The following is a 27,902-nucleotide window of genomic DNA, read 5'->3' on the forward strand; positions in this document are numbered from 1 at the left end:
TGATATTCCTTGATACACAACTACTGTCCTCTGTTTAACAGGTAGTAAAATTATGCTGTGGGTGAAAGATGGCAGAGAAATGAAAGCAGGATTGTTGTAAAAATGCTTCTGCTTAGATGTTGTATTTGATGTACTTTACCAGATTTTGTGTAATTAAAAGAATCTTAGAATAGTTTGGGTTAGAAGAGTCCTTAAAGACCATCTTCTTCCAACCACTCTGGCAGTGGACAGGAACACCTTCTACTAGAGCAGGTTGCTCAGAGCCCCATCCAGCCTGGCCTTGAACACTTTCAGTGCATGGGACATCTTCACTAGGTTCATTCTTTTTGGCTGTGTCGTTGCTGGTTATAGAAGTCCTCTCAACCAGCTTTGTAGGACTTTTATTATAATTTTCCTAATTTTAAATTTTAGGAAGATCAACAGTGTTTCAAAAAATATTGCTTTGTGGATGTTCAAACAATCTGAAAAGCTTCACATGTTGCATCTTATACCTGATTTATTATGTGGAAAAAATCACATGACGGTCTAGTGCTTGAAGGTTCCCATTGTAGGCTTGAGCCTTGGAAGGTCTTTAGCTTTCAAGCTCATTTCTCTTTTTCCTTTGTATTTGTTGTTTGTAGGAACTTTACTCAAAGTCAACTAAAAAAACAAAATGAAAAAATTGTACAGGTACAATGACTTGTAAAAATGGAACTTGAGATGCATAGTTCTTATATGACTGTGTAATGATTACCAACTCATGAATTGCACAATACATTGGAGTGACTTATGGACAACCTGTAAGAAAGTATATTTTTACTTCAGGTGTAATTGAAATAAAGTCTGCTAAAAAAGGACAAGTTTCGCTGCTGGTACAGTGACACTTCTTTAGTGATCATGGATGCTACAGTCTTTGATGTGCTCGACCTGTCTTGAATTACTAAAAAATATTGGAAGCAGTAAGTCAAATTTTTGGGTTGTTATTACCATATTTTAATTCACAAAGATTTGTGACTAGAGGTCCCCTCCCTCCCAGGAAAGACAAGGAAATGAGTGGTATTTCGAGGAAAAGTCTTGAATGGGGATTGTTCAAATATGATGATTTTAGTTTGATGTGTAGTGAGGGTTGGCATGCTTTCCTAAGAAGTCTAGAACTATACTAGAAATCATTTTTTGTTATTGGAAGAGATCATCAGTATTTTTTCTTAACTCCTAGTAATGAATGTAATGTAATATAGTTATTTGTCCTTTGAGTGATCATCACACATCATTAATAAGTTGTGGAAAACAGGTGTGGTGTTGTCATCAGATGACTGCAGGTTGCTAAGCTTTTGCTCGTTTGTATATACATATAAAAATAAAAAATTAGGTGTATGAAAAAGCTCAATCTAGGTAGTAGCGACCTGTTAGCTGCTGCAGCTGCTGCTGGTTATGATTTTGTTCATCTTGATGAATTACCTTGCTCTGGGACTTGATACATATTATCTTCTTTTGTTGTTAGGCACCTTTATTTTTAGTGCTTATTGAAACCAGATTCCTGTTTGGCCCCTTCTGATTATTCCTTTCCTTTTAATTTGCGTATTTTGAAAAAAAAATTCATCTCTGGAGACCAATAAAGGGGTTGTGGATTTTTCATGTGATTAGAAATAGTGTTTCACCTCTTTATAAGTGCATTATGATAGAGTTTAATTGCACTACCGTATATCTTCTGCAAGATTTATCTCAAGATGCATTGCTCTGTAATGAGCAGCTGTTTGATGTTTTGGGCTAGCTTCATTGCTCAAAAGGCCAGGTTGTGTTTATGGTGTAATATTGAAGTCTTACTCTGAAGAGAAAAGCATAAATATTATTCTCTTCTGTGGCTTTTCAAGATGCTTGTAACTACAGTGTTCAGGCAAATAATTAAAGTGTTGCAGGGGTGACATCTTAGTTTTTCAGGTAGGTCTGCTGAAGCAAACCTTTGGCAAAATGTAAGGAAGAATTGTAAGAGCTTAAGATGGTAATTCCATAGCATAGGAAGGTCTAAATAAGCATTCAGAGGATGAATTTTGTTGCTTCAGTCTTCTGTATTGGTCCAGTTCAGGCACTCACAGCCTAATGATCATATGAAAGGTTGATTTTAAGTGATTTGCCTGGCATCCTGCCTGAGATCTGTGGTAGACTCTGGCTAAATTCCTGTTCTGCAGGACAGCATTTAACTGCAGATTTTCCCCAAAAGCTTATAAATAGCAAAATTTGGGTCATTTCATAGGAATGACCGTGAAGGCATTTAGTGACCTGTAGAGATGGCAGAGACAGCATCCTTGGCACATAGAAGATGTCCTGCTATCTTTCTGTTATGGTTTCAATGCCTGGGGATTGCACAGCCTATTTCAAATTGAAGGGAGAAGAGAAAAAAACCAAAACAAAAAACCCCACAAAAGCATACCAGAAAGGCTGCCATCTATGTGTAATGAAGTAGCTAAAATTTTTTCAGGTCAGCGTAGATAGTTGATGTAGAAGATTGCACAGTAGGACATTTTTCAGCAAGTTTATCAAGTAAGAGAGTTTCATGCCTCGCAACATAATCAGTATTATGGCTCTGGTTTACATTCTAAAGTGGCCAAATCTTGTGGTGCTGTTGGAGTGTTTGCAGAGTGATATTTTTCATGGTGCAGACTGGAATGTGATATTTATAGTCACAATGCAGATGCGAACCTGAAAAGGAAAGTCAGCTTCTTCCAAAATGCTATTTTGAGACCAAGAGACTAAAGCTATTCATTATTACTGAGTTGTTGACACTCCTGCCTGATTATCAGACATGCTGAAAATCTAGCTGAAATTGAAAGCTGCTGATACCCAACAATATAAAAAACCAAAAACTATCCAAGCAACCAAAAATCCCAAATATCAAAAGAAGTAAAAATTCCAAAATCCCTTAACATAGTGTTGACTTGCTCCTGGTTCTATGAGTTAATAAAGGCATAGGAAGAAGATAAACTCTAAAATGCAGAGATAATGTGTTAAGTAGCCTAAGTTAAAAATAACTTAAATGTGGAATTCACAGTATGCACAATGAGTAGCATGAAGATCATTGTAACTAGAAGCAAGCACTAAGGAAACTAAGGAAATCCTGTGCCTCAGTATCTCAAGTTCATTATTCCACCTGCAAAATAATTGCAGTCCCTTGCTGAATACTGGCTCAAGTGTTTTAATCAGTGATACTTAATGCTGGTACTTCATTTCCAAGTGACGTAAACTCAACAGTTTAGCAAACAAAAAGGTAAAAATATTCCAGTGAGAGGAAGTAAGTTGGATTTTTTGGGAAGTTTCATTTTTAATTATCAAAGGCGGGGGGATCACAGTGGTATGTAAAGAAACATGTAGCTTATAAGAGGATTAGAAAATGCTCTGAGTTGTGCTACTTTTCTCTGCAGTTGTGATTGCTGCTGGTACTACTCCAGTATGCAAAAGTGAGGGGAGGTGTCTTGTGTTCTCTATTCTGCTGCTAACATGGCCTGAAGCTTATCTGCAAAATACTTGTGTACTTGATAACTTACAGGCTGTCTGCAAAATCCATGAAATATCAAGAGATAAAAGGAATTGTTTAAGAATATGAGCATTAGGAACTATGATTTCTACATTCTAAACTAAAATTGAATAAACATTTAGGCTTTGTTCAGATCATCAGCACCCTGGGATCATGGTGATGGAAACTCTTAAGTATAATTTTTTTTAAGTTTATTTGAAGCTTGTTTCATCTTCAATTGTCTCGCATATTTTTTATTCCTTGTTGCATTCTAGGCTTTAGGCTTTAAAATGCTACAAATTAGCCCTTAACAGCATCCTTGATGTTTGGAAAAACTGAGCTAATTTTACTAATCCCTCAGTGAATACACAGGGGTGTGATTTTTGCTTGAGTGAAATAGAGACAAGATTTTCAGATCTTGGAGTTATTTCATTAAAATCTGATTTTTATTTTTGATACCTTAATTGCAACAATAGATACATGATCAGACTACTAATTCTTTTAATTTGCTATTACTGATGCATTTATGGTAGCTTTTTCTAAAATCTGAAATTAATAGAAGTAATACTGCTAGAAAGAGGAAAAAACCACCACTTGATAGGGTATTTCAGGACTTGTGCAGGTGAGTGTAATACTGAACCAATGTTTCCAGTGTTTTAGAAATATGGGTAATGTTAAGGATTTGAGAAACATGAAATATTAATGTCTTGAGATTCACCCTTGATCAAAGAACCATGTACCCACCACACTTCATTCTCAATATTGTGTTTAAGAATGTGGTAGCTATAGTGCAAGAGAAATGTGGCATGACTCCAGCAGTCTGCAGTGTTTTTAGGATTCTAACCTCTGCCTGCTTAACCCATCAATCTGTTACAGAAATATCACTGGCACTGGTATGGTATCCCAGAATTGGATGATGGGTGGTTATTCCAATTTTGTCAGCTTGGCACTAGTATTTTTGCTGTTCATTTTGAGATGGTGATGATTCAGCTAAGAACTGGGAGAAGAATAAACTGTGATGAAGGGATCTCTGCTCAGTGGGTTACTTGTGAAAGCTGATCCTGTGCCCAGAAGCTAAAATTTATTGAAGGGTTTATCATTCCTTCCAAGCCCCCTGTTTTGTATGAGGATACTAGAAGGACAGATGAAGGACTACAGATTGCATTGCTGATGTGTGGATGATGTTACATTAACAGTACCTGACACAAGCAGTGCTACTGCTTGGTCCCTAAAAAAGTATGAAGTGTAGGGATAGAGATGAGCTATTGCCTGATTTTATTTGTTGGTGAGGACAGATGAGGGCTCACAACATTTGGTGAAATAACTGGAAGATAGGAAATTTTGTGTGTATGTTGTTTGTAATTTACTCTTTTGATGCTGGACCTGGTTACTAGACTGCAAGATTATATTAATTCCATTAGCAGGAATGTTGGTCCTTTGGGCTAAAGGCTGTATTTTTCTTTTTGGGTTGCTCTCACTGCAAATATGAAGCTTGCTGCTGTGAACCAGCTTCATGGTGTTCAGCTAACCTGGCATTCTATACTTAGCCTAAACCTTAGAAAAAGTTTAAAATAACCTAAAAAAGCTAAAAATAAGACTCAAAAAGCTAAAAATAAGGCCTTAGCTCCTTTTGCAATCACTGGTCTCCATTGTATTTGCTGGAACACAAAATCCTGGTGTGTTTAGTTCCCTTTTAATGAAAAGTGAAAGAGGATATTCCTAAATGAAAAGTAGCTTGCTAAATCTCACAGCTTGGTCTGAGTACTTTTCTAGCCTTTCCCAAGTGCTGAGTTATAGGCAGTCAAGTTGATGTCTCTGGTAATATGATGTTCCTTCCAAAGCCTGTCTGAAATGCCTTAAAAAAGCATCAAACAATTTGATCTGCTCCAATTTCAATAGTCCCTGTCCTTTGTGGTGTATGGAGTGTGACTGCCCTTCCTTTAATTTAAATGGATTTTCTGATTTTTCCTTACATGTCTTCTGAATTCCAGTTTAGTGACTTCTGTAAACAGCAGGGAGCTGTGAACCATTTGACAAAATGTCAAAAAGATTTTGGTTTTAATGTGAAAACAGTTGTGACTCCCTACACTCAAATGTATGCATACCTCCATGGCACCTCCAGCTCTTACATGCTCATGGAGATGACAGTTCTCCTTTGGACTAGGAATATGCAAACTGGTTTAACACCAGCCTTTTCTTTTGGTTCCAGCTTCTCAACATGGATCAAGAGCTAGTTGCTTCTCAAAACAGAGGAAAAGCAGGCTTGTGAGTTAGCATGTGGAGAAGAGCAAAGTATTACATTATATGTGTATTTAGGATCTGTTAATAAGCTAACAAATGCCATGCCAGGCATGAAATGTAGCCCTTGTGGTATTCTACCTGCAGATGACTTATTTTAATTGTTCCAGGCTTGGCTGATGACCATATGCCAACATTTGGTGACAGTAATGCATCCTCTTGGTAACTGCAGTTACCTGATCTTCAGAGGCACAGGGACAGCCAGAAACCATGCTGCAAACCCAGACAATAACCTGATGGTCAAATACCTCAGCCTGGCATTTCTTTCACTCAGTCTATAAATATTGCCTCATTTTATCTGACTGCAACCTGTCGATTGCTTGCAGGCATGGGTGCTGTGTGCTGGGTCGTTTGGACAGACTAGATAGGATTTCTGAGTTTATACCTTGACTCCAAACCATGACCTTGCAAGTAAGAAGAATTGGTTTAAAGCTTTCTTCTTTTATTCCTCCTCTGAAGAATGATTTCATAAAAATGACGCTGTTCTATTTTGTGGGTCTCCCTTTGTGTGTGTAGTCATGTTGGCTTGTTTTATTGTTAAAAATAGGCTCATACTGTTCCCTGCTGCTGTTCTTCCTGCAGAGCCAGAAGAATGGGAGCTGGGCTGTGCTCTTAGGCCTCCATCCATAGCATTGTTTCCTAAATGCCTATCTGCTGCTGTGTGCCCTCCAGCCTGCCAAGTGCTGTAGGAGTTGCATGAATGTCAGGAAGGTCTAATGCAGGATGATTTGAAAGAACGTGGGAAAGCCTGAAAAAAGAACATGGATGCAGAACTGGGCCATACATTTGCTATTGGTAGTGGGATTAATGGCTTGAAATCAGGGTGATGAAGGACATTGTACCTGAATGTATTTGGTCATGGTTTAAAAAAATAATTAAAAAAATTCAATTTTGTGAAATTTAAACAGAATTTTGGAAATTATTTCTAGTATCCTAGGTTTGCTGAACCATCAGCCCTGTTCTCATTTTAGTCCAAGTAGGTTCTTTGTGCCCTTCATTTGAGCACAAAGTTGAGTTTTTTGGTGGATTTTTTGTTTATTGGTTTGATTTGTTTTTGTTGTTTATTTGTTGTTTTGGTTTTTTGTTTGGGGATGTTTGGTTTTTTCTTTATGTGTAAGGAGCTAAATAAGGGCTCTTCAAAACAAGCACTCTTAACCTGTGCTGTTTCACCAGTCAAGGTACAATTTGACCTCTAAATCTTAATGTATTTCTGATAACAAACTAGGGAAAAAGGAACCTGTATTTTCCAAATTATTGTCAGGCAGTAGCTCTTTTCTCTGCTAGGTTGCTCAGGAAAGAGTCAGATGCTGGATTTGGATGTGTCTCACTCGCGTTTTCAGTCTTGACCTGCATCACCAGTGGATTTTCAGGTTTTTTGACCTTGAATAAGCAGCTGATTATAGAGGGATTTTTTTTTTTTTTTAAATACACGTAAATAATGAAGAATATTATTTTTTCTGTTGTCCTCTTTTAAAGAATCAGGAGGAAAAGGAAAATGCATGAATTTATGAATTTTGGTGCTTTAATGTACTACTTAAATAATTAATTCTGTATCTGGAAATGGTTGTTCATTGGGTTTCTTTTTAAAGCAGCATAGAAGACTCATATTTTATTTTAAATCTGAAGTTGTTCACAGCTGCAGGAGCAGATTGAAAACCAAATTAAAATGAGAACTGTGTTGGCTTATTTTAATAACTGTGGAAGTTTGTTTGCTAGGTGAACCTCTCCTTGCCTATTGGTGTATGACTTCTTTGGTCTGACTCTGGGAATTTCTGTTCTTTTCAGTCTTGCTGATTTTAATATCAGTAAGTTCTCAATAGTTGATAATATTGTTGTTGTTGGAAATTTATTTTTTTTTTTTATTGTCTGGTTTTTTGGTTTGGGGGGGTTGTTTGGTTGGTTTTTTTTTTTTTTCGTCTTTTGTGTTTTTTGGTTTGGTGGTTTCTTTGGTGGGGATTTGTTGTTGTTGGGTTTTGGTTTTTGCTGCTTTGTTTTTCTGGTGGTGTTTTTTGTGTCTTATGAGAAGATTAGAGACTTCTTGCATTTCAGGGCAAAGAATTTTTAGAAATTTTCAGTTAGCAGATATTTTCCAAAGTCCCTGAATACAGCTGCTTTTCCTAAATAAATGGTTATTAAAGTAGAGTTTCCCAAACAGTGGTGGTGTGCATGTCAGCAGTGGGATATAGAAAATCTAGTTATCTACTTATTTCCTGTTGAAGGAAGAGTTTGTTTAGGCAGTTAAATGTCACTCCTACACCTGCAGCTTCCATTAGTATTGTACATTAGTATTCCTTCTGTGATCATGGTACCCAGGGAAAACTAAACTTAGGAATTCCTGAGTTAGAGTAGCATGGTTATTTTTAGAGGATTCTTTTAAGTGGAGGTTCAGTGTTCCAGCTGGGGTTTTATTCAGTTAAGCATCCAGAGATAACATGCTTAATGTAGTAATGACTAAAATGTCTACCACTTTTATGAAAGTAACTTTCTAAATCTCCTGCACCATGTGTTACAGCAAACTACTACCACCATTTTAGTGCTGTTGTAAATGAGCAGTTGGTTTGGCTCTCAAATTATCTGGTCATTGTAAGGTGACCTAATGCAGTAGTTGATGTAAATGCATGCACCATGACCATGTAAATGCATGAACTACTCCAAAGTTTGCCTGCTGGCAGGTGGGAGAAAAAAGAAGAATGTCTCTTGATTGTGTTTGTATAATGGGCTGCAGTTACTGGTCTTGGTATTTCAACCTGATTTCTGTGCTGCTTATTTTTCTGCAGCTCGGCAATCTGTGATGTAAAAATCTCTTCCTGAATAAACACTGCTGAAATATTTTGTGGATGTCAGTAGAATATGTAAGTTGTTACATGGGTTGTGTTTTTAGGATGCTGTTGACGCAAGGCAGGACCATACAGGATGATTTAAACTGTGCACACCTGCACGGACATAAATAGATGAATTTCTGAAGGTCACTAAAGAATGTCAGCATTTTAAGTGGAATAATATGATGCTTCAATTGACAGTGTCTGCTTACTCTAAAGCAGCAATGGTTATAACAGGCTCCATATAGGACCTTGTTGTTTTGTTTATCATATAATGCAGTTGTGGACATTTGTGAAAATTAGGCAATTAAAAAGCCAAGATGGGAGGCTAATGAAATTTAGTGTTAGATATTAGAGTTTTGAGTAAATGTCACTTGGAGTATAAAAGAAGCTCTGCAGGTTGTTCCAAAATTTATTGGATATATTATTACTATAAAGTATCTTCCTGTGTTGATATGTATAAATAGTTTTAAATGGCTTTGCACAGTTGTTGCTGCATTGTGCTCCAGAATTGAGAGAGCATGTTAGCACTTCCTAAAGGCTCCTTCATGAAAAAGGAAGAAAAATGATCCTTTAATTTTCCCCTTCCTGTGATCACAGTGAGCACACACTAGTAAGTCTTTTGCCCAAAGTGGTAAATGGTTGTAGTAGTTCATAGAAGTTGGAGTCTTGCTCTGTGTTACAGAATAGAAACTTTGGAGGTATTAGGAATGCATAATGGCACGTACAGTTTTAAAAGCTTGTGTCAGTGTAAAATATTTTCATTAATTTTCATTGACTACCAATTGTAAAATAAAGCAGCAAGCAAATCTTGGAGTGTTGCAGCAACATTCACTGCTGTTATATTGCCATGGCATGAGTACATTTGCATTTGCAAAACTCATAAAATAAGTAATAAAGCTGTTTGACTAGTAGTCATGTTAGTATAGTATTAAAATTATAGTTACAGTAAAATCATTTGAAGAAAATGTTTGAAATGTTTGTCATTAAAAATATTTTATCTTGTTACTGTACTAAATCTTTATTAGCTAGAACAATGGGAAGACTACCTATTCTATCTGTAATGCAAATATGAAACCTTTTTACTCTTTGCATTGGTCTCAGAAGTATTATCTACAGACTTGTAAGATTTTCTTAAGCAAGCTTTCTTTTGAAATTCATCTTTGAAAATTATATCATCCGCATTTTCAATCAAAATTAATTGCCTTGTAGTTGTCCAACTTTTTAAAAAAATTTTGTAACGTTATTTTAAAATGCTCAATGTTGTGCAATTACCAAGCTAAGACTAGAGATTATGGCAATATGCCTTTTTTCTTTATATGAAAAAATGCTACTATCAGAATATTTGGAAAATAAGCTTTAGCAAGGGTTTGATGTCTGCTTGTGTGTTATTTGTAATATTGCAATTATTTGTGTTGTTTCTTTTTTTGTTTGAGGTGAAGGAGAAGTGTGCAACTTTTGTTAGACAAGGAAAATAGTGGAAATTTCCACCTACTCTTCTCCTGAACTATTCCTTGATACTGTAAAGCAAAGATAATCCTTTACTTAAAACTCCAAGGGTGGCATTGACGTGGCTGCAGCCATCAGACTTCAAACAAAATTTCTGTTTAATTGCTTGTGAATAGTCATGTCTCTCTTTAAATTTTCATCAAATTTCTTTCAATTAATGTGGCGTTTATAGAGACAGGGCTCAGCTTTTGCATCTGTGCACAGGAGCTCCCTAAGTATTTGTATCTTTAAAAATTTTTCTTTGGAAGTGTACAGAGTACTTAGGTGTTAACTAAGAAGCTACCAGTAAGAAAATCTAAAATGTTTTTCTGTTAGTCATATTGGGTCTTGTCTTTTTTTTTCCTCCATTGGTTAGCCTGCTTCTGAACAATAAGTATACAAAAAAAGTAGTCTCACTTCAGATTTTTCTGCTTGGATGTGTGACATGGATCTGGAAAGGATTTTCTGGGTCACTGCCATTGCACACTTGTGCAGCACACTAATAACTTTGCCTCGTTTCAGTTTGAAAGCCTTCTCTGCCACAGCTCCTGTGGAGTCTGGTTTGGAGAATCTCTGTGGTTCATTAGATAGCAGCCTTCTTTCAGCTTCCTGCTCATTAGGCTTTACACCTGCATTGCCTTTCACTGGAAATACTTCTTTTTGCTCCTTCCTATTTCTGCATAGTGATCATTCTCTGAGTGTGGGATGAAAAAGCTGTGTTCTTCCTGCACTTTGTCAAGTGTTAGCTTTTCTTCTTCTCATAATCCTGATAGTTTGTTTTTTTCCTGACTATGTATGTGTATGGCTTGAAGCCATCTTTATTTAAAACACACAGCTGGGAATGTGTGCAACATTTCCAAATAAGGTCTCTGCTGGGGTCGTGGAGAAGAGCCCAGAACTGTATTTCTGGAGGATGCATGCTGTGATCATACTGGGTTCTCCTTCTGCTGCATCACCTGAACAATTCAGTCACCTTCTGATCAGCTGATACATGGAAACTTTTTCACATTCATTTCTGACAGGGAATTTCCTAGGTTGTAGGTTTTTGTTTTAAACTGTCTGATTTCACATCTCTTCCTACTGCTCATCTCTTCTGTCAACAGTGTCTTTTTGCACCGTGGTGCCAACAGGTTTTTTTTGCCACTTGGAAAGTGGGGAGTTCTAAGATATTTTGTATATCTTTCATATCTCATCTTCTAAAAAATAACAATTACCTAAGTAGCCCTTAATTTATTTTCCTTTATTCTAGAGTCAATTATCTTTCACTATTTTAAGTTAGCTCAATGCAGTAAAATTCAGTGATGTAGTTCAGTATTGAAGTGCAGTAGTTCAGATTGAATGGCTTTGGTTCAAAACTGAACTTCATGAATGTTGAAAAACTTCATTAAACTTTGTTAGTGTGGCTAGAATGCTGTACTTGTGAAGTATTCAATGATCAGGTATAAAAAGCCCCACCACCAACATACAGTGTGGTGTAAGAACAGCCTACTGATGGACAGGCTTCAACACTTGGAACTGTAGGCATTTCATAGGTCTTTGCTTTAACCATTTGAGATGTGCCCAGGATATATGCTTTCACCTCTGGGCTAAACTCTTTTACTTTTCTGTTGTGGTTTTCAATTCTGAGCAGTGCTTTAAAGCTGAAAATAAAATCTGGTTCCGGGTGCCATCATTTTTTACCCCTGCTGGTGTAATTGCTTTTTAGCATCCCCCATATCCACTTGTGAGACTGCTGTGTAAGTAATCCTAAATGAGTCTGTATATGAGATATATATGAGCATTCTATCATTTATTTAAAATATTCTGCAGGATTTAAAACATCTTCCTTGAACATGTTTGAATTAATATTTCCTGTAAACATATGTGCCCACATAAAGTGTACTTGAACTTTTTTTGCTTTTATTTCCTTAGGCATGAATCTTTTGTCTGGTTTCCTGTGGAAACAAAGTTTGTGACCAGGTTCTCTGTTCCTTCCTCTCCCACAGTTACTTGTAATAGGCCAAAGAGTTCAAGATTTAACCTCACAAGCCTCCAAAAGACCTGAAAGTGGGCCATTTAGTTTCCAACCCAGCAGTAGTTCTCAGCATATTAAGCACCCAAACAGCCACAAAAGGAAGTATTTAGAAATACTTACTGTGGGAAAAACATCAACTGGAACATGCATTTTCTTAGTATGGAAATCAGTTATTCCCAAGAGAATATCTCTGCAAAGCCAAGCTTTATTATTTTCTTGTCTACATATATTAAATAACAGGGAGCCTTTACAGAAGTTCAGTGATTTAGCTCAGTTTTCTACTCTCTTTCCCTAGAGATATTTCAGAAGTCAGTTGAAATGCATCAGAACAGTCTTTGCTTCTACCTAAAAAGCAGTCATCAGTGGATGCCTGTCCCTACTCGTTTGTTTTCATTACGTAGATTTCCACAAGATCAATTCCTTTCCCAATTTTATTCAGTGTTATTGGGAGTCTACTAATTTGTGGGAGGGTGTGGGGTGTGCAGGCTCTGTCAGCACTCTTAAATGCAAGTGCTTTGTGGGACAGCAGGGTGCTACCAAGCGTGATAGGCTTTGTCCGTATGGAATAGGAACTCTCTATGATATAGGGATGTATGCAGACATAATACACTGGAACAGATATTCTGCTACTCACAGTAGTTCAGAGTGACTGAGAATAGGATTTGGCCTAAATCTGATCACTGTGTGAAAAAAAGCAGTCAAAATAATACAAAATATCAGACACGTAACAAAAAACAAGCAAACAAGCATATGCACACACACACAAAAAAAAAGGAGATTTTGAAATTTGAAAATTCTGCATAACTCCCTAACTGCCTTCTGGAAGGTTTAACTTCCATTAGACTGTTTGGAACAAAAAGTATCAGATCATGTTTCTACACGTGGGTAGGGGTGTCAAAGAGTTGTCAATACTTGAATGTGTATGCACAGTCAAAACAGTTGTAGAACAGTCGTTTTAGCTTGATGTCTGAGCAGAACTGCTCTAACTTTAAAACCAGAGTCCATGTTTTAAAAGTACTGAATTCTCCTTTGTTGGCCCATGAAGAAGCACCACTTTTACTGGAGAATTTCTGAGACAGGTTTCTGAATAAATGCTGAATAGAAGTATTTTGATCTTGCATATTTATTCTGTTCATTGTAAATATGTTATAAATGCTTGGGTTCGGATTTTCAGAAATCCGAGAAAAACTTCAGAAAATTGTTAACAATATTTAGTTTAGTTTAGCATGATTCAGTTCAAATCCATACTGCTAATTTTTCTTTTGTATTTGGAGTTCACTGGCACTGTAAACACCTATATAAAACAGTTTCTCTTTTTTTTTACTCCCACTTAATTTGAGCTGTTGCCAATAAATTGACATTTGTGTTTCCTGAAGGAGTAGTGTTTATGCCAGGCTTTCTGAAGAAGACACTTGAATGTGAAATGCTGCATTGAGTCTTTGATTCAAATACTTCCAAAAGGAAGAACTAACACATGCTAACACATTCGAACATACAACGGAGAAGGTAGATAAATTAAATAAGAATGAATGTGTTTCAATGATGCATTTTTAACTTTTCCTTTAAAAAGAGTTACTTCTGAGAGGTTTTTCTTCATTCCCCAGACACACATTTAAATTTTACCACCCCTGCCTCTCTGCAGAAGTCAATAATGCTTCAAGCAAAGGATTCGATGCATGAAGTGCTCATAGGATTAGCTGCTGAGAGCTATGAGATGAGCAGTGGCAGTCTGTGTGTGTTTTGTAAGGGAAGCAAAATGAAGTTCCTGTGCATTCACTCTCTCCCTGAGACCAGCAGCTCACATTGCATTAGCTTGAACCTCTGAATAGTTTTTTTGGGAGGCTAGCTATAGCAAAATATCAGTGGAGGAATGAATTAAGAGCTTGCCATGAAAGCTCCCTATAGTATTTTTTCTTTCTGTCATTTTGTGTTTGGTTTGGTTTTTTGTTAGAGGTGTTCTTCTGTGGGCTTTGTATAGAAACAACTGCTAAACAGCAAGAGTATCTACATGCAATGTTTTCAGAAGACAGATTGTGTCCTGTGCTGGATTCAAGGAGGAGAACATTCTTAATAGTAGATCTCTATGAACTTTCACAGTTTCACAGTAGGATGTCTGTCTGAGAAAACTGTGGAGATTGAAAATACTTGAGGTATTGTTGTATAAAGTGAATGATGATACAGAAGACATAATTCAAGTCAAAAAGGAGGTTTTTATTTAAGTCTTGCAGAAGTTTTTGTAGAAAATATATAGAATCTTCTCAATCTTTTCCACCTAGGTGCAAGAAAATCCAACTTCCCTGGGAATTGCATCCTAATTTTATTTGTATATAGTTTACACTTTTAGTTTAAATTTAACTCTGCGTGGACATGTCAGCCTGCATCAGGTCTGTAGACAGAATCGATAGAAATTACTTTCTTATTCTGTAATTACTTACATGGACTGCTGTGTTTAAAATCAGTCAACCATAAAAATGTTTTCCTTGATGTCTCTCTTGGTTAGTGAAAGAATTATGTTGAAATAGCATGTTGATGAATGCCCAGCATTATTACAAATATTTCTTCCTTATCTTATTAAATACCATAAATGTGGGCATAGCTTTAAAATATAAAATACAACAGATGTACAAACATTTAATTTAAAAAGTGTTTCTATAAAATATTGAAATTAAGTGTTAAAATTTTTATAGGATACTGAAGAATGCTGCCTTTGTGACCTATTCTTTTGTAGTGCAATAAAAATTTTAGGATTTCTATTTTGGGTGAGGGAAAAAAAATGATGAAGACTAAGGCATGGTATTGCTTTTATTTGTCTGCTGTTGTTCTCTCTTCATGAAAAAAAACCCAGAATCCCAAAATAAGTTTATTGTAGTTTACTTAGACTTGTGGGATTAAGTGTGTCATCTATAAAAGGAATAAAAAACTTTTTAAAATAATTTATTTATTATGGTCACTTTTATTGTATAGTAGCTTTCATTAGTTTATTAGTAAAGAGCTGCTACAGAATAAATGCTCAGATACATGTGTTTGGAGGTTGAAGAATTAGTGCTTGCTTGTGTTTCTTTAATTTCAGAAAGTGGAAATAGAGGCTATAAAGGTGATAGTTTGTGTTGTTTTATGTCTGCTTGCTTAGCCTATCTCTGTGGAGCTTAATTACATATAAAATCATTCATTGGGAATTGCATAACAGAATGTTACACCTTTGCTCTCTTTAATCTCATCTTTTTTGCAGATGTACTTCAGTCACTTTGCAGGCTTTATAAATATATCATAAAGTGCTGAGCAGCCTTCAGTAGAAGACCTTGTTTATAAAAGCTTGCTGATATGTTTTCCTTAAAATGAGCTGTATGTTGAAGCTTTCCAACCAGAATTCGTCTGGTAATTTAAAATTGCATTCTTGTGTTTTTCTTTCACGTTTTGCATTTATATTTGTTTTCACATATAACTGCATTTTAAAAAAAATGAAACTACAAAAAAAAAAAAAAAAAACAAAACAAAAAAACAAAAAAACCAAACCAAACCAAAACAAAAAAACAACAAAAAACAAACAAACAAACAAACAAAAAAAAACAAAAACAAAAACAACAAAAAAAAAACAACCACAAACCCCAAACCTTCAACCCCAACAAACAACAACAAAAAACAACAAACAACCAAAAAAACCCCTTGAAATGCTATGTAAAGAATGAAAATGTTTTGGTGTAATTTATTTTTTGTCTCTTCTCCTTTGTTTTTCTGCTGTATCCAAGGATTTTAATTTCTTGTCCAGTGAACATTTTCAAAATTTATTTCGTATTTTTTTTAAACATACTGTATTCGTAGCGAAGCCCAGTGTTTCCTTGGGTAGAAGAGGCCTTTTGTTATAATGAAAGGCACGCTGTAGGGTAGGAGAAAATAATGATGTTCTTAAAATAGGAAGAACATATTCAGAACAAAGTAGTTGTTAGCTTTGCATGCATAACATGGTGACTCACATGGAGGGTGGAACTAATAAAATGATGCTTTTAAGATAGTAAGATAGAATGTACAGTGTTGTACAGTTCTAGATGGATTATATATCTTTGCCCTTAAGATAGTTTCACATAATTGTTGAAGTTTTCTTTTGATTTAGGGTTTTCAAGAAGTAAAAATTGGAAGCTTCGTAGTTCTTGTAACTCTGGTTTCTGTCCACACGTGCAATCTCTATAAATGTGTGTACGTATGTAGATATACTTGCATATTAAGAACTACATTATAAATATAAAATACTGTTTTCACCTTTGTCAAATTAAAATTAGGGCTTATTTTATCAGGTTACATTTTCTATAGAAAGTTTTGTCCCTGTTACATGTTTGTCACTTCAAAGGTTGTACTTGTGATTAGGTTATCAGGACAGTTTCTGACCCTTTTAATGCCTATCAATTATTTAAACTAGTGTACATATACTGTGTTTTGAAACTATATTTACCTAAGAACAAATCATGCTTTAATTTTTCTAAATTACCCTGCTATAATTTTACTCTGTGTGCCAGTTCCTTCAGATGGTGTGACTAAAAGTGTTCAGTAATGAAGTTAAGAAATATTGTACGTGTTGGCTTCAGCAAAGCTGTACTTAAGTGTGGTGCTTACTATGTAAAATATCCAAGTTGCTTAATAATTTAATAATAAAGTGATACACAGGACAAACATACCTATTGTCATGAAGTTAACTAGCCGAAGATGGTTCCTAGCAATTTTTTTTCACTGACTTATAGTAGTATGACTTCATTATGTTATTCTCTAATCATGTTCCACTGCAAGTAAGAAATTGGATGTAAATATCCTGGTTTGGGGTAGTCAACTTTTTGCTGGTTGTTGAATGTGGCATTTTGTTCTGCTTAACTGAAAAACATTTACCAGATGTTGTGCTCCAGGAATAAAAGGTTTGACTGGTACTGGGTTTGTGTGGCAGGATTTTTTTTGGTAGTGTGGGCCACAGGGTTGGCTTCTGTGAGGAGCTGATAGAAGCTCCCCCCATGTCTGATGGAACCAACACCAGCTGGTGCCAAGACAGACCTGCCACTGGCAGGGCTGAACTCATCATGATGGATGGTAGCACCTCTGGGATAACACAGTTAACGAAGTGTGAGGGTGGGAGGGGAACAAAAACTGTGCAATTGCAGCCACAGAAGAGAGGAGTGAGAATGTGACAGGAACAGCCCTGCAGACACCAAGTTCGGAGCAGAAGGAGGGGCAGGAGGTGCTCTGGGTGCCCCAGCAGAGATTTACCCAGCCTATGCTGCAGATCATGGTGAGGCAGCTGTGCCTCTGCAACCTGTGTTGATGCACAGGGAAGTAGAGATCCACCTGCAGCCTTTGGAGGACAGCCACACCAGAGCAGGTGGATGCCTGTGGAAAGCCCACAGTGGAGCAGGCTCCTGGTGGGAGTTGTGACCCTGTTGAGAGAGGAGCTCACACTGGAACAGGTTTACTGGCAGGACTTGTGAGCACAGCAGCACAATTTGTGAAGAGCTGCAGCACATGGGAAGGGCTCACTTTGGAGGTGATAGTGGAGATCTGCCTCCTTTGGAATGAGAAGAGTGTGAGAGTCTTCCACCCAAGGAGGGAGGAGTAGTAGAAGCAGTCTGACCTGAGCTGACCACAGCCCTCATTCCCTGCCCCTCCACACCATTGCAAAGGAGGAGGTGGAGAGTTTGTGAGTGAAGTTGAGGCTAGGAAGAAGGGAAGGGTGGAAGGAAGGCATTAAGATTTGAGTTTATTTCTCATTATCCTATTGATAATAAAATCAATTGATTGGTGCCCAAACTGGGTCTGTTTTGCCCATGACAGTAACTGGTGAGTGATCTCTCTTAGTCCTTACCCATGAGCCTTTCATTGTATTTGCTCTCCCCTGTCCATCTGACAAAAGTGGCAGAGTGGCTTTTGTGGGCATCTGGTGTCAAGCCCACCACACCTTCATAAAAGACTTAAGCAGATGTGGGCTTTCATTGTCATCAGTACTTTACTTTTTTCTCCATTGTGTACAATGCAAATATTAAGCATTTTAAACAACTGTTAGCAACTAAAATAGAAATGCATGTATTCCTTACATACATTTTGCAATCACTTTACAGTTTAAATGCTTCAGCTTATTTAATTTTTGTGTTTTATTTTTTTTATTCATGCAGTCTCTCACCTAAACTTTGGGGGGTAGGGCAGTTGAAGTGGATGCTGCTTTCGGGCATGTAGCACAGAGATGTAGTGTTCTGCAAGGATGTGAGCATGTGCTTTCTGCTTGTAAATAGTCCTATTTGATTAGGATCAAAGTGACTAGTTAGGTTGCCTAAAGAAAAATGCTTTCTTCTGATCTTCTGTCACCACTTGGCAAGTCCAGCTTATGCAGCATGGCTTTGACTTGAGGAGTTACTCTGAAACCAGTAATCACCAAGCATTCAGCTGATTGTCTACAGCCAAAAAGATTCAGATAAAAAAAAGACTGCTTTTATTTGCAGTGTATTCCATCAGTTCTTGTGAGATCCCCTGACTCTTCTTTTGCCTGTGCAGTAGCAAAACATAAATCCTTGGTGTTCATTTAAAACAATGAGTGGCTTGATTTCACTTTTTCACATACTAACTGGAGTTGCTTAGATCAAAGGTTCTTTAAAATTTTTAATACGTTGATAAAAAATAAATGCTGTTTTTAATGTTTTTAATGGAGATATTTGCAGGGCACTATAAAATTGAATTGTTTGGCTGGGTGCCACACTGTGTTCATATACAGTTCCCTATGAAGTTAATATTTATTTGGGATTGCAATAGTTAGTGCTTTATAATAGGTAAAACTCTCAAAATATATCTGTAAGTTATCATTAAATGTGTGAATCTCAGGCGATTTGTGGTTGTATTTTAAAATAATACGTAGGATTTCTACTTTGAAATTAACATGGACTGCTTCAAGTATGAGAGACTGTACTTTGAGAAATAGTCAGCAACACATTGCAAAAGCTGTGGCAGTTCATTTCCCTTGCATTCTACTTATGGAATATGTACTTATTTGCAGAATGGCTCAAAAATTATAAAAAAAACCATATAGTGGCCCTGAGTATCAGTATATATGGTTCCATTATATGATAATTCGAATTTACAGATTGAAAAGTAAAGTAGAAAAGACATCAAATACTATAATGCATTCCCTAATGCTGTATTTTCTCCTGATACTTCATTAACAGTAGAGAGCATAACTAGATTTTTCTGGAGGCAGCACTCATGGCTGTGTGTATTAGAGTATTGCTTTTCTTAATTGCCTTTTCTTTGTTGATGAAGATCAAATCTAGCTCTGGGCTTATTGTAGCTTTTTAGAATTATTAGTATTTAGGTGCTGGTTTTATCCCCTTTTTCTGGTAAAATACTAGGAAAAAATTATTTAAAATGTAGCCATTTTTCCTATGACAGATGCAGTCTTTCTGTGATAATGAATAAATCAGTTTCAAATGTATTAGAATGGGAAATGTCATTCAGTCAAAATAAGACTAAGGTTTGCAGTTGTCTGTAATTTTACTGTAAATCATAAAGCCAAGGTTCTTTCAGGGCATGTTCCATAAACAGAACTAAACAAGGCAAAAAGCAGTAAAATCATTCAGTATCTTTGGCTGTATAGAGCTAATAATTTTTTCAAGCACGCTCTCTTGTGACTTGGAGTTGACTTTTTTCTCTAACCTTTTATACTGATCAGCCTATTCTCTCTTAATGCTGGATGAGGTCTTATTTCCATTTCCATCCAGGGAGAACCAGTGCCAAGGTAGCATTCATAATTGACATGGATGGACACATTGCATGTGACATTTTTCATACAGACACAACTCCTTAGAGATGAGAGTATCTGCCTTGTTTGAATTGAAACAAAATTAATGAACAAAGATTTTTGGTTTTAATTATTGAAGAATTTATTGCACACAAAAATTTATACATTATCATACTTTTATTAACTAGCTGTGGGATGTGCAGACTTCTTGGGGAAAAGAGTAATTTGCCCCTGAAATAGCATTTAAATATTTCTTCAGACAGCAAATATTTTCCTTTGCCAAAGTTCACTTTCTGCAGTCTGGAAATGTTTACAGTTCTTAAAGATTTTCATGGGAGCTGTGGACATAAAGCAATAGTGGAAATACATCACAAATCTTGGTGAATGATTGTTAAATGATCAAATACACTGTCTCAGTTCATTCTTCAGCACTGCATGTGAGCAAACTAATTTCAGGATTATAGTTCTTTGTAATTGTATCAGTCTTCCCACATTTCCTATTTGCTGTCTTATTATTTGGCTCAAAGTATAACGGATAGCTCAGTGACTTGGATTTTCCTTGTCTCTAATGTACTTTGTCAACTTGAGAAACAAGAGTTTACCAAATCCAGAGCAGTGCTTGTTGATTTTTAAAGAAGTATGTGACTTAACTCCCTTGTTAATTCCCGTCCTGCAGGAAACCATTGATTTTGAAAGTAGCACAATATTTATATGTGTTTTAATTCTATCCAAACCCCATAGCAAGCTACTGTAGAGTTTTGGCATAGTACTTCACTAATGTTTGTCATCAGATACATGCTTTTCTTAAATCTCTCGTATTTGCAACAATTTGGTGGTATTTTGCTGGCCTCTGCATGAGTTAAAAAAGCTGCATAACTCAAAATTTTTATGCTGCATTCTCAAGCCCGAGTGGTTTTCTTAAATAGTTGATACTGGAAGAGAGTAGAGTGTGACATATATGATTTGAATTAATTTTGCTGTGTATCTCCCTCAAATTGTAATGATGCTTTTTCTGCTCCACCTATAGCTTCCTGCAGATTTCACAAAGCTGCACCTTACTGACAGTCTCCACCCACAGGTGACTCACGTTTCATCTAGTCACTCAGGATGTAGCATCACTAGTGATTCAGGAAGCAGCAGCCTTTCTGATATCTACCAGGTAAGACTGGAAGGGATGCTAATGGGAGGTACAGTTGCCAGCAGTTTTGCACTTAACAGCTGAATGCCCTTGCTATTGACTCTTGCCAGTTTTTATCTGAAGAAGTACTCAACAGACTTAAAAAAAACACTTTTTGTTTGAATCGTAATGATTTCAGGCTTTAGATGTGTTGGGTTCATAATGTAGAACCTATTCAGTGGAAAGAAATATGGAGTGAGCAGCCTGCTTGAGTGGCATATTTCTATTTCCCCACCCTGTAAAAATCTGATGCCAACCCCTTAGCAGTGCTTTCTGTCCTGACCATCCTCAGAAGGGTGGGGAGGTTGAAATGGTGATGCTTTTTGAAGTTAAGCTTCTGAGGTGGCTTCTTCTTGTAAAGCTCTGTGCTAGTCATTTGGAACAGCTTGAATTTAGAGAGAGACTCTGAAACTGATCCAGAGTTTAAATATAAAGTGGAAAAAAAGTCCAAAGTTAAACAAAATGAGGAATTATGCATTTTTCACTTGATGTTTATGGTTCTTGCTATGTCGGAGGAGGATCTGCCCTGATAGGGAAGTGTACCAATTTTTTACTCTGAGTGGAAGGAATCAAATCCAATTAAATACATTTCTATCAAAATAATCATAAAGTAGTGAGACCAGTTCAGCATGAAGTACTGTTACCTAGAAGAGGAATAATATTTTTTGAGATGCTTCTGAAATTGCAAATGTAGTCATTTAAACAACAGGAAAAGCATATCTACGAATACATAAAAGTTCAGCTGTGGTCACAGTTGTAGAATAAGCTTATTCACAGGTGAGTAAGCTTATAGGCTTCTTTTTGTGAAAGAAGATAGGCTATAAAAAGGTCACACTTCAATTTAAACAGTAATTACAATAATGCAAAGGTTTATTTTTGCAAAACTATCAAATTAACTGAACACTTCACGCATAGCATATATCAGTCAAGTAAGTTTGTCAGAATTTCTCCTGAAGACAGGATTGCTTTGAGACAGAATTTAGCTTTATAGTGTGAGAGTGAAGATGTGAAATCAGTTTTATTCTTCTAGTCTTCTATAGATTTTAATTTCTTTCATTATAAAGATTTCCACTCTAACAGAAAAATAACATGTACCTCTAGAGACAGTTATAGGTGGCATGCACTTGCAGTCATATAGTTACTCTTGAGGTAAGTTGGAAGTAAATTTTTTGCAAAGACTTTCAGCAAAACATTCATAACTGTAAAAAAGAGAATTGAATTACTGTTCAATTTAAGAAAAAAACCCAACCAAACAACATAAACTGAAGAAACCTCAGAAAAATACTCTATGTAGTTGCCAACCTGACTCCTATTAGTTTCATTTGCACTGTTGGAATCAACATAATGGTTGTTGTTTGGAGAGAGTTAATGCTTTACTGAAGTATTTATACAGAGAAAATTTACTTTTTAAGTATTCTTTTAAACTGAATTTACAAACAAAATGCATAATCCATTCTTAAAAATATTATCAAGTTTCTTCAATTAATCTGCAGTTAATACCACATTTAAAGGTGACTTGGCACAGATGTATCAAGAACTGCGTAATTGCACAATGTGAAAGTATGAATAATAACCTATGCCCATATCTACATCCTGAAATATGACCCTGTATTGTAGAGTGCAACCTCATGTTTTTATTTTAATACATACCCTTGAAGAAATGTTTATTAATTAAATGGTAAATTCAGGTGTGGAACCTGATAAGTTTCTTAAATTCTTGAATTTAAGTTAATGGTACTGAGTATTGTTTGCCTTGATTTCTCAGATTGTGGCTAATCATTAATTTCTGGCCTCAGTTTCAGTCATAAAGAAAAGTAATGTAGCAGTGTTAGGCTAGGTTAAAGTATGGCTGAAAAACCCACCCAATTCGAAATAAAATGACTAATTTGAATCCTCTAGGGGGAAGTTAAGAATTAAAGAGATTTTTTTTTTTTTAAAAACAAGAGAGTGGATCAGCCATTCTCTCTCAATTGTTTACCTTGTAATTCTCTCCCTAGTATTTATTCAAAACCAATAAACCATAACCAAGTCATCAACATTTTTTTTACTTCAAACTTGGTAATTCTAAGGTAAAGCTCATGATCATTGTTCCTTTGATACTTATTTTCTGTATATAATGGCATTTTTCTGTTCAGTGGAGTGCACTTCTGTTCATTATGTCTAAGTAGAAAGCAATGATTTAGAAAGATCATCCTCTTGTTTTGCATTTGATAGAAAAATAAGGTTTGAAAAACTCTTAGTGTTACTTAGATTATTACTGTTGAAATCTAAGGTAATATTTCATGTTTTGCATCCCGTAAGTTTTAGTTCTGTAGCCTTAAGAGCAGCTGCTTCCAGTGAAAATGTGTTCATGGCCTTTTAAGTTTTTTTTAATAAATCATGAAGCTGAATCTTCAGATGCTTTCAGCATTGAACTGAGAATACTTCCTTTTAAATATTAATGCCATATCTAAATTTGTTTGTCAAATGTTGCACATGAAAGAACTTCTTTTAGGATAAGAAGTACTTACCAAAATAAGATCAACCTTTGTGTTTACCCCACCCAAGTTTCAAAAACGTATCAGGTGCCAATTAATAAGATCCTTAAATACTGTTGTTTTAGGAAGTAAGTTCAAGTGATGAACTCTGTAGGGTAACTTGAGAGGAAGGGGATGCTGAATGTCAGTAGATCATGTGTTGGCTTGTGTTTGCCAAGAACTATTCCTTGCTTCTGTCTTTTTTTGACTTGGCAAAGTAAATCATCCACGGCTGCTTCTCATGTATGGCTGCTTGCTCTTGATTCCTAGGCTTAGTTAATGATTCTTAAATGAACTCATTCCTATATGCTCCTAAATGCTGCTTCTACCTGCTAAATATATTACCAGGTGATTGGAGAGTGAGGAGCTCTAAGCTCATTATTCCCCTTCCCTGTTTTGGGAAGCATTGTTGTGTTGGCTCAGCTCTTTGCCAGCCTTTCTTTGCTGCATCCTGTCCCCAGACTGGTGGCTTCCTGCCACATTTACGTGCCCTCTGGTGCCTGCCCAGATACCACTGTCGGTACAGGAAACCAGGAACATCCTTTCTGAGACCCTCCCAGGATATGTGTATTGCTTGGAAATTTTCAAGATGTCAGCTTTGTTTTCTCATGATTCTGATATGGTAGCTCCTAGAAGAAAGGTCCACCCTTCAGCAGCTCTTCCTGAGGGAGACCAGTCTTTTGTCTCTCAAACCAGAGAGCCCATGTTACTGTATGCAAAATAAAGAGGTTTTACCTTAAGATAAAGCCAGTCTTTTTGACTGTATCAGCTGCTGGAGTGCAGTACTCTGGCTAATGCCAGAATGGCTGGAAGAGCTCAGGTAAATTGTCCTGTGAACTGCCACCCCTGCCTTCTCAACAAAGCTCTGTGCAGTTCCCTATCACTCCTGTAAATTCAGGGCCTCTTAATCTGCTCTGTAATTTCCAGAGTCCATATTCTGCATACCTTTAGTCTTGACAGATGTTGCTCTGTTCTGAGAAAGAGGCAATTATTGGCAGTAAGGGAGGACACTGTTCCTGGTGTGCTACACATTTACATCTTTACTGAGGAAAACTGCTCAGACTGACTTCTGTGACAGATGTGGGCTGCTGTATTGTATATTTGGGAGGTAGATAATGAAAGAACAAACATGGAGAGCACTGAAAATCTTGGACTTGAAGGAATTTTAAGGTATTTCATGGACATTTGCATTCATGTCAATGTTGTATGAAAAAATAACCTTAGATTGTGTATAATTTCTGTTAGTGTAATAATTATAGTTGATTGTAGTACATATGATAACTATTTAATAAACAAATACATATTATAGTTGAATTGATTGAATTTCATCCTAATTTATTGATTTTATAAACTGTTGCTCAGTCATCTGAAAGCTTATTTAAAACAAAACCCCAGACATGATTTCTTTCTCTGGAGACATGGACTCCAATGTTTCTGTATGATGTGAGGGAATATTTCAATGTGCTTTGACTTCTGCAAGTCATTTCATGAGACAGGTAGGGCCAGTGCTCTTGGTGTTTTGTATCGAAATCAACTAAAAATTAGAAAGTAAAAAGTGAGTAGTTTTGGTAATAGACATTCTTATTTTAATTTTTTAGTTTATTTTTATAAATGACAGTGGTTGAAAAATAATGTGGAGATGGTGTTTTTGAGCTGAGCATGGCTTCTTTCTTTGTTAGCTTCACGGAATTGAAGGACTGCACCAGAAAATGAGCATTTCTTGTTTGTGCAAGGAGTTTCTTCTAGTCTTGATTTTTTTTTCTTCTTTTTGTCCCTGGTATTTTTCTCTTGCATGTTTGGAGATTTTGGATTGTTGATTTAGGTTGTAACATAAGTTACAAGGGGAATTTAGTCTTTAAAATTACAAAATGTTTCTTAAAGGAAAAAAAAAAATTTTTTTAAAGTAAAGGTTAAAATACTAAGAAAACAGTAGTTCATGTGGTTACTTCTACGAGTTTTCTAGTTTTTTGTCTTTGTTGTCATCAGTTGGAAGTTTTTCCCAAACCAGTGTAGAAGGAAAACTATGAAGGCCACATAAAACAGAGACAGTCATCTTGTAAGCAGCTCTCCAAGTCTTTCCACTTTCATTCCCTTGGTAAGAGTGGGGTGTGTGTGATGAAGCAGTTGTTTCACTGGAGCAAGAGTGGATTGTGTAGAGATTGCCCTTAACAACTTCTAATCTGTTTTCTCAAGAAACTCAAAAATTCACTGGAAGAGGAGGAAGTGAGGCAGTAAATGAAGTCATCTTTAGCTGCTCATGTAGTCAGTCCATCACGTGTCTCATTATGCTCATCTTCATGATGCCTCTGAAAAATGAAAGACCAGAATAGTTGGGATTAACCAATTTCCTCTCCTGCCAATCTGAAGTGGCCAGAAGGCTCCAATCTGTCCAGTCTGACCTAGGGAGAATGAATGCTATTCTTCTTTTCTTAATCCTCCCCTTCTTCCCAAGAACTCAGACAAGGTTTCTTATAGTTTACATCTTTTCCCTGGTTATTTCACAGTATTTGTTTAATTAGCTATTGTCACTCAAATCTGGAAGTGTGTTTGGACTTCAAGATCCTCAGCAGTTGAAGTAACTAGTTTTTTATTGGTGCAGTATTAACCTTTATAGCCGCTGCTTAAAATTGGTCAAATTCTCCTTAGGTGTCAAATATGAAATACTCCTTCAACTCAGGCTTGAAAACGTCTGTCTTAGTCTCTTAACTCTCGTGTTGGTGATGCGACAAATAAAATATTAGGCTGTCACTATTACAAGATTGCTTTGAAGCTTAAAGAATTTTCTCCACATTTGGAAAGATGACACGAGAAATTTGCTGTCACAGTTGGTATTCAGACTATGGAGAGACAGTGTTTTGTACTTCAGGCTGCAACCAGCATTTTTCTTGCATGCAATTTCTTAAGATTTATTTAAGTGAAACTAATTTCTCTTATTGCCCAAGAAGCAAAGTACAACATGCACCCAGGAATGGTAATTTTGAGGTGCATTTCATCCTTGATTACATGCCCTGAGAAGATCTAAGCCTCATGATTGACTGTAGTACAAATTCTGTTGGATATTCATCTTGTGTTTGGGTTTTTGTTGGCCGATATTCATAAGGAATCCCTTGTACCCAAAGGAGCTCATGGAATTTTCCCCTTTAGTCTTAGATGCAAGGCTATTGCTTAGTAACCAAGGGTTCCTGTGCAGACATGTTTGGTTTTTCTCATAAAGAAGGGGGTACAAAAGCACTCAGAGTAGTTGGGTCATGAAATTTAATGTCTCAGCAAGAGGACCTTGAGTACTTGATATCATACATGCTGATACTAAACCTAAGAAAGCTCTTTGCCATGTATAAACACAAGGACCCCTCGAGGTTTTCTTGGTTTTCTGGTTTGGTTTTTTGGTTGTTTTTTTTTTGTTTGTTTGTTTATGGGTTTTTTTTGGCAGGGGGGAAGGGGGATTTGGGTTTGCTTGGTTTAGTTTTTGTTTTGTCTTGTCATGCAGAAAGGCTACATTTGTCTTTCTTTGCCATCTTTTGCATGATCATAGCAATTTCAGAAAGTTGTTTGAAAACATGTTTGTTTTTTTTTCCTCAAAAGGTGTTTTTAAAGGTGTCTAAAGTAGCAAGCTGTCTTACTACTTTGTGGATTGTTGCATTCGATACTGAGCTGCTTTGTTGCAATGGTTTGAATTTTTTGATAGGAAGTTAGAAATAGCTGTTTTCCATCCACCTATGACTTCACTTTAAAAAAAACCAAGCAAGTGTAAATAGTGATCATCCTTGGGAAATCTTGTAGCCTTTAGTAGTATTTGTAAAGTGTTTTCTGAGTTCAAAGTTACATTTAATTCAGTATGAGAATTTGTTGTAAATAGCCTCAACTCTTCTTGATACTTGAGCTTCAAGAGTTTTTCAGTTTTATTGCTTTAAGACACTAAAATAACTTCTCTTTTAATAATCAGATACTGTACAATAGGTGGAAGTTTCTCATCTGTTGTTAGCATTGTGTGACTAAATTGAGCTCTGCATTCATTTTGTTAAGGTGCTTTTGAGAGAGCTTAATCTGGGCAGGTAGGAGGGCACTTGTTAGTGATGGGAAGGTTTGCAAAACTGACTGTGAATCAGTCCCACTGTCACCAGAATTGTCACTGCTGGAGACTTCAGATTCTGACAGATAGGTGTCATGGGCTGTGTGTCTACTGACTCATCAGCACTAATTTTTCCAGCAGTTGCTTTTGATGAAGGCAATTTTGAAAGAGTAGTTACAACAGCTGTTTCAAATGTATCACAGGGAATGTGCATGTTAAACACAGTAAGGCTGCTAGTAAAAATACTGCTATCAGTGCTATTTGTTTCTATGCCAGTA

General features: G+C 36.4%; 1 protein-coding gene across 8 annotated transcripts in view; it reads left to right on the forward strand.

Moving 5' to 3' along the window:
- RAPGEF2 (Rap guanine nucleotide exchange factor 2) overlaps positions 1-27,902 on the forward strand; it is a 185,249-nt gene that overhangs the window by 117,830 nt on the left and 39,517 nt on the right. For 7 of the 8 annotated variants that reach the window (XM_056490300.1, XM_056490302.1, XM_056490307.1 and 4 more), the window contains one exon: positions 20,890-21,021. The exons of the other annotated variant lie outside the window; for it this stretch is intronic. In XM_056490300.1, coding sequence (XP_056346275.1) covers positions 20,890-21,021 — 132 coding nt within the window. The remainder of the gene's footprint in view (positions 1-20,889; positions 21,022-27,902) is intronic. 8 annotated transcript variants of the gene reach the window in all.

This window comes from Oenanthe melanoleuca, chromosome 4, assembly GCF_029582105.1.
Source record: "Oenanthe melanoleuca isolate GR-GAL-2019-014 chromosome 4, OMel1.0, whole genome shotgun sequence".
NCBI lineage: Eukaryota > Metazoa > Chordata > Aves > Passeriformes > Muscicapidae > Oenanthe > Oenanthe melanoleuca.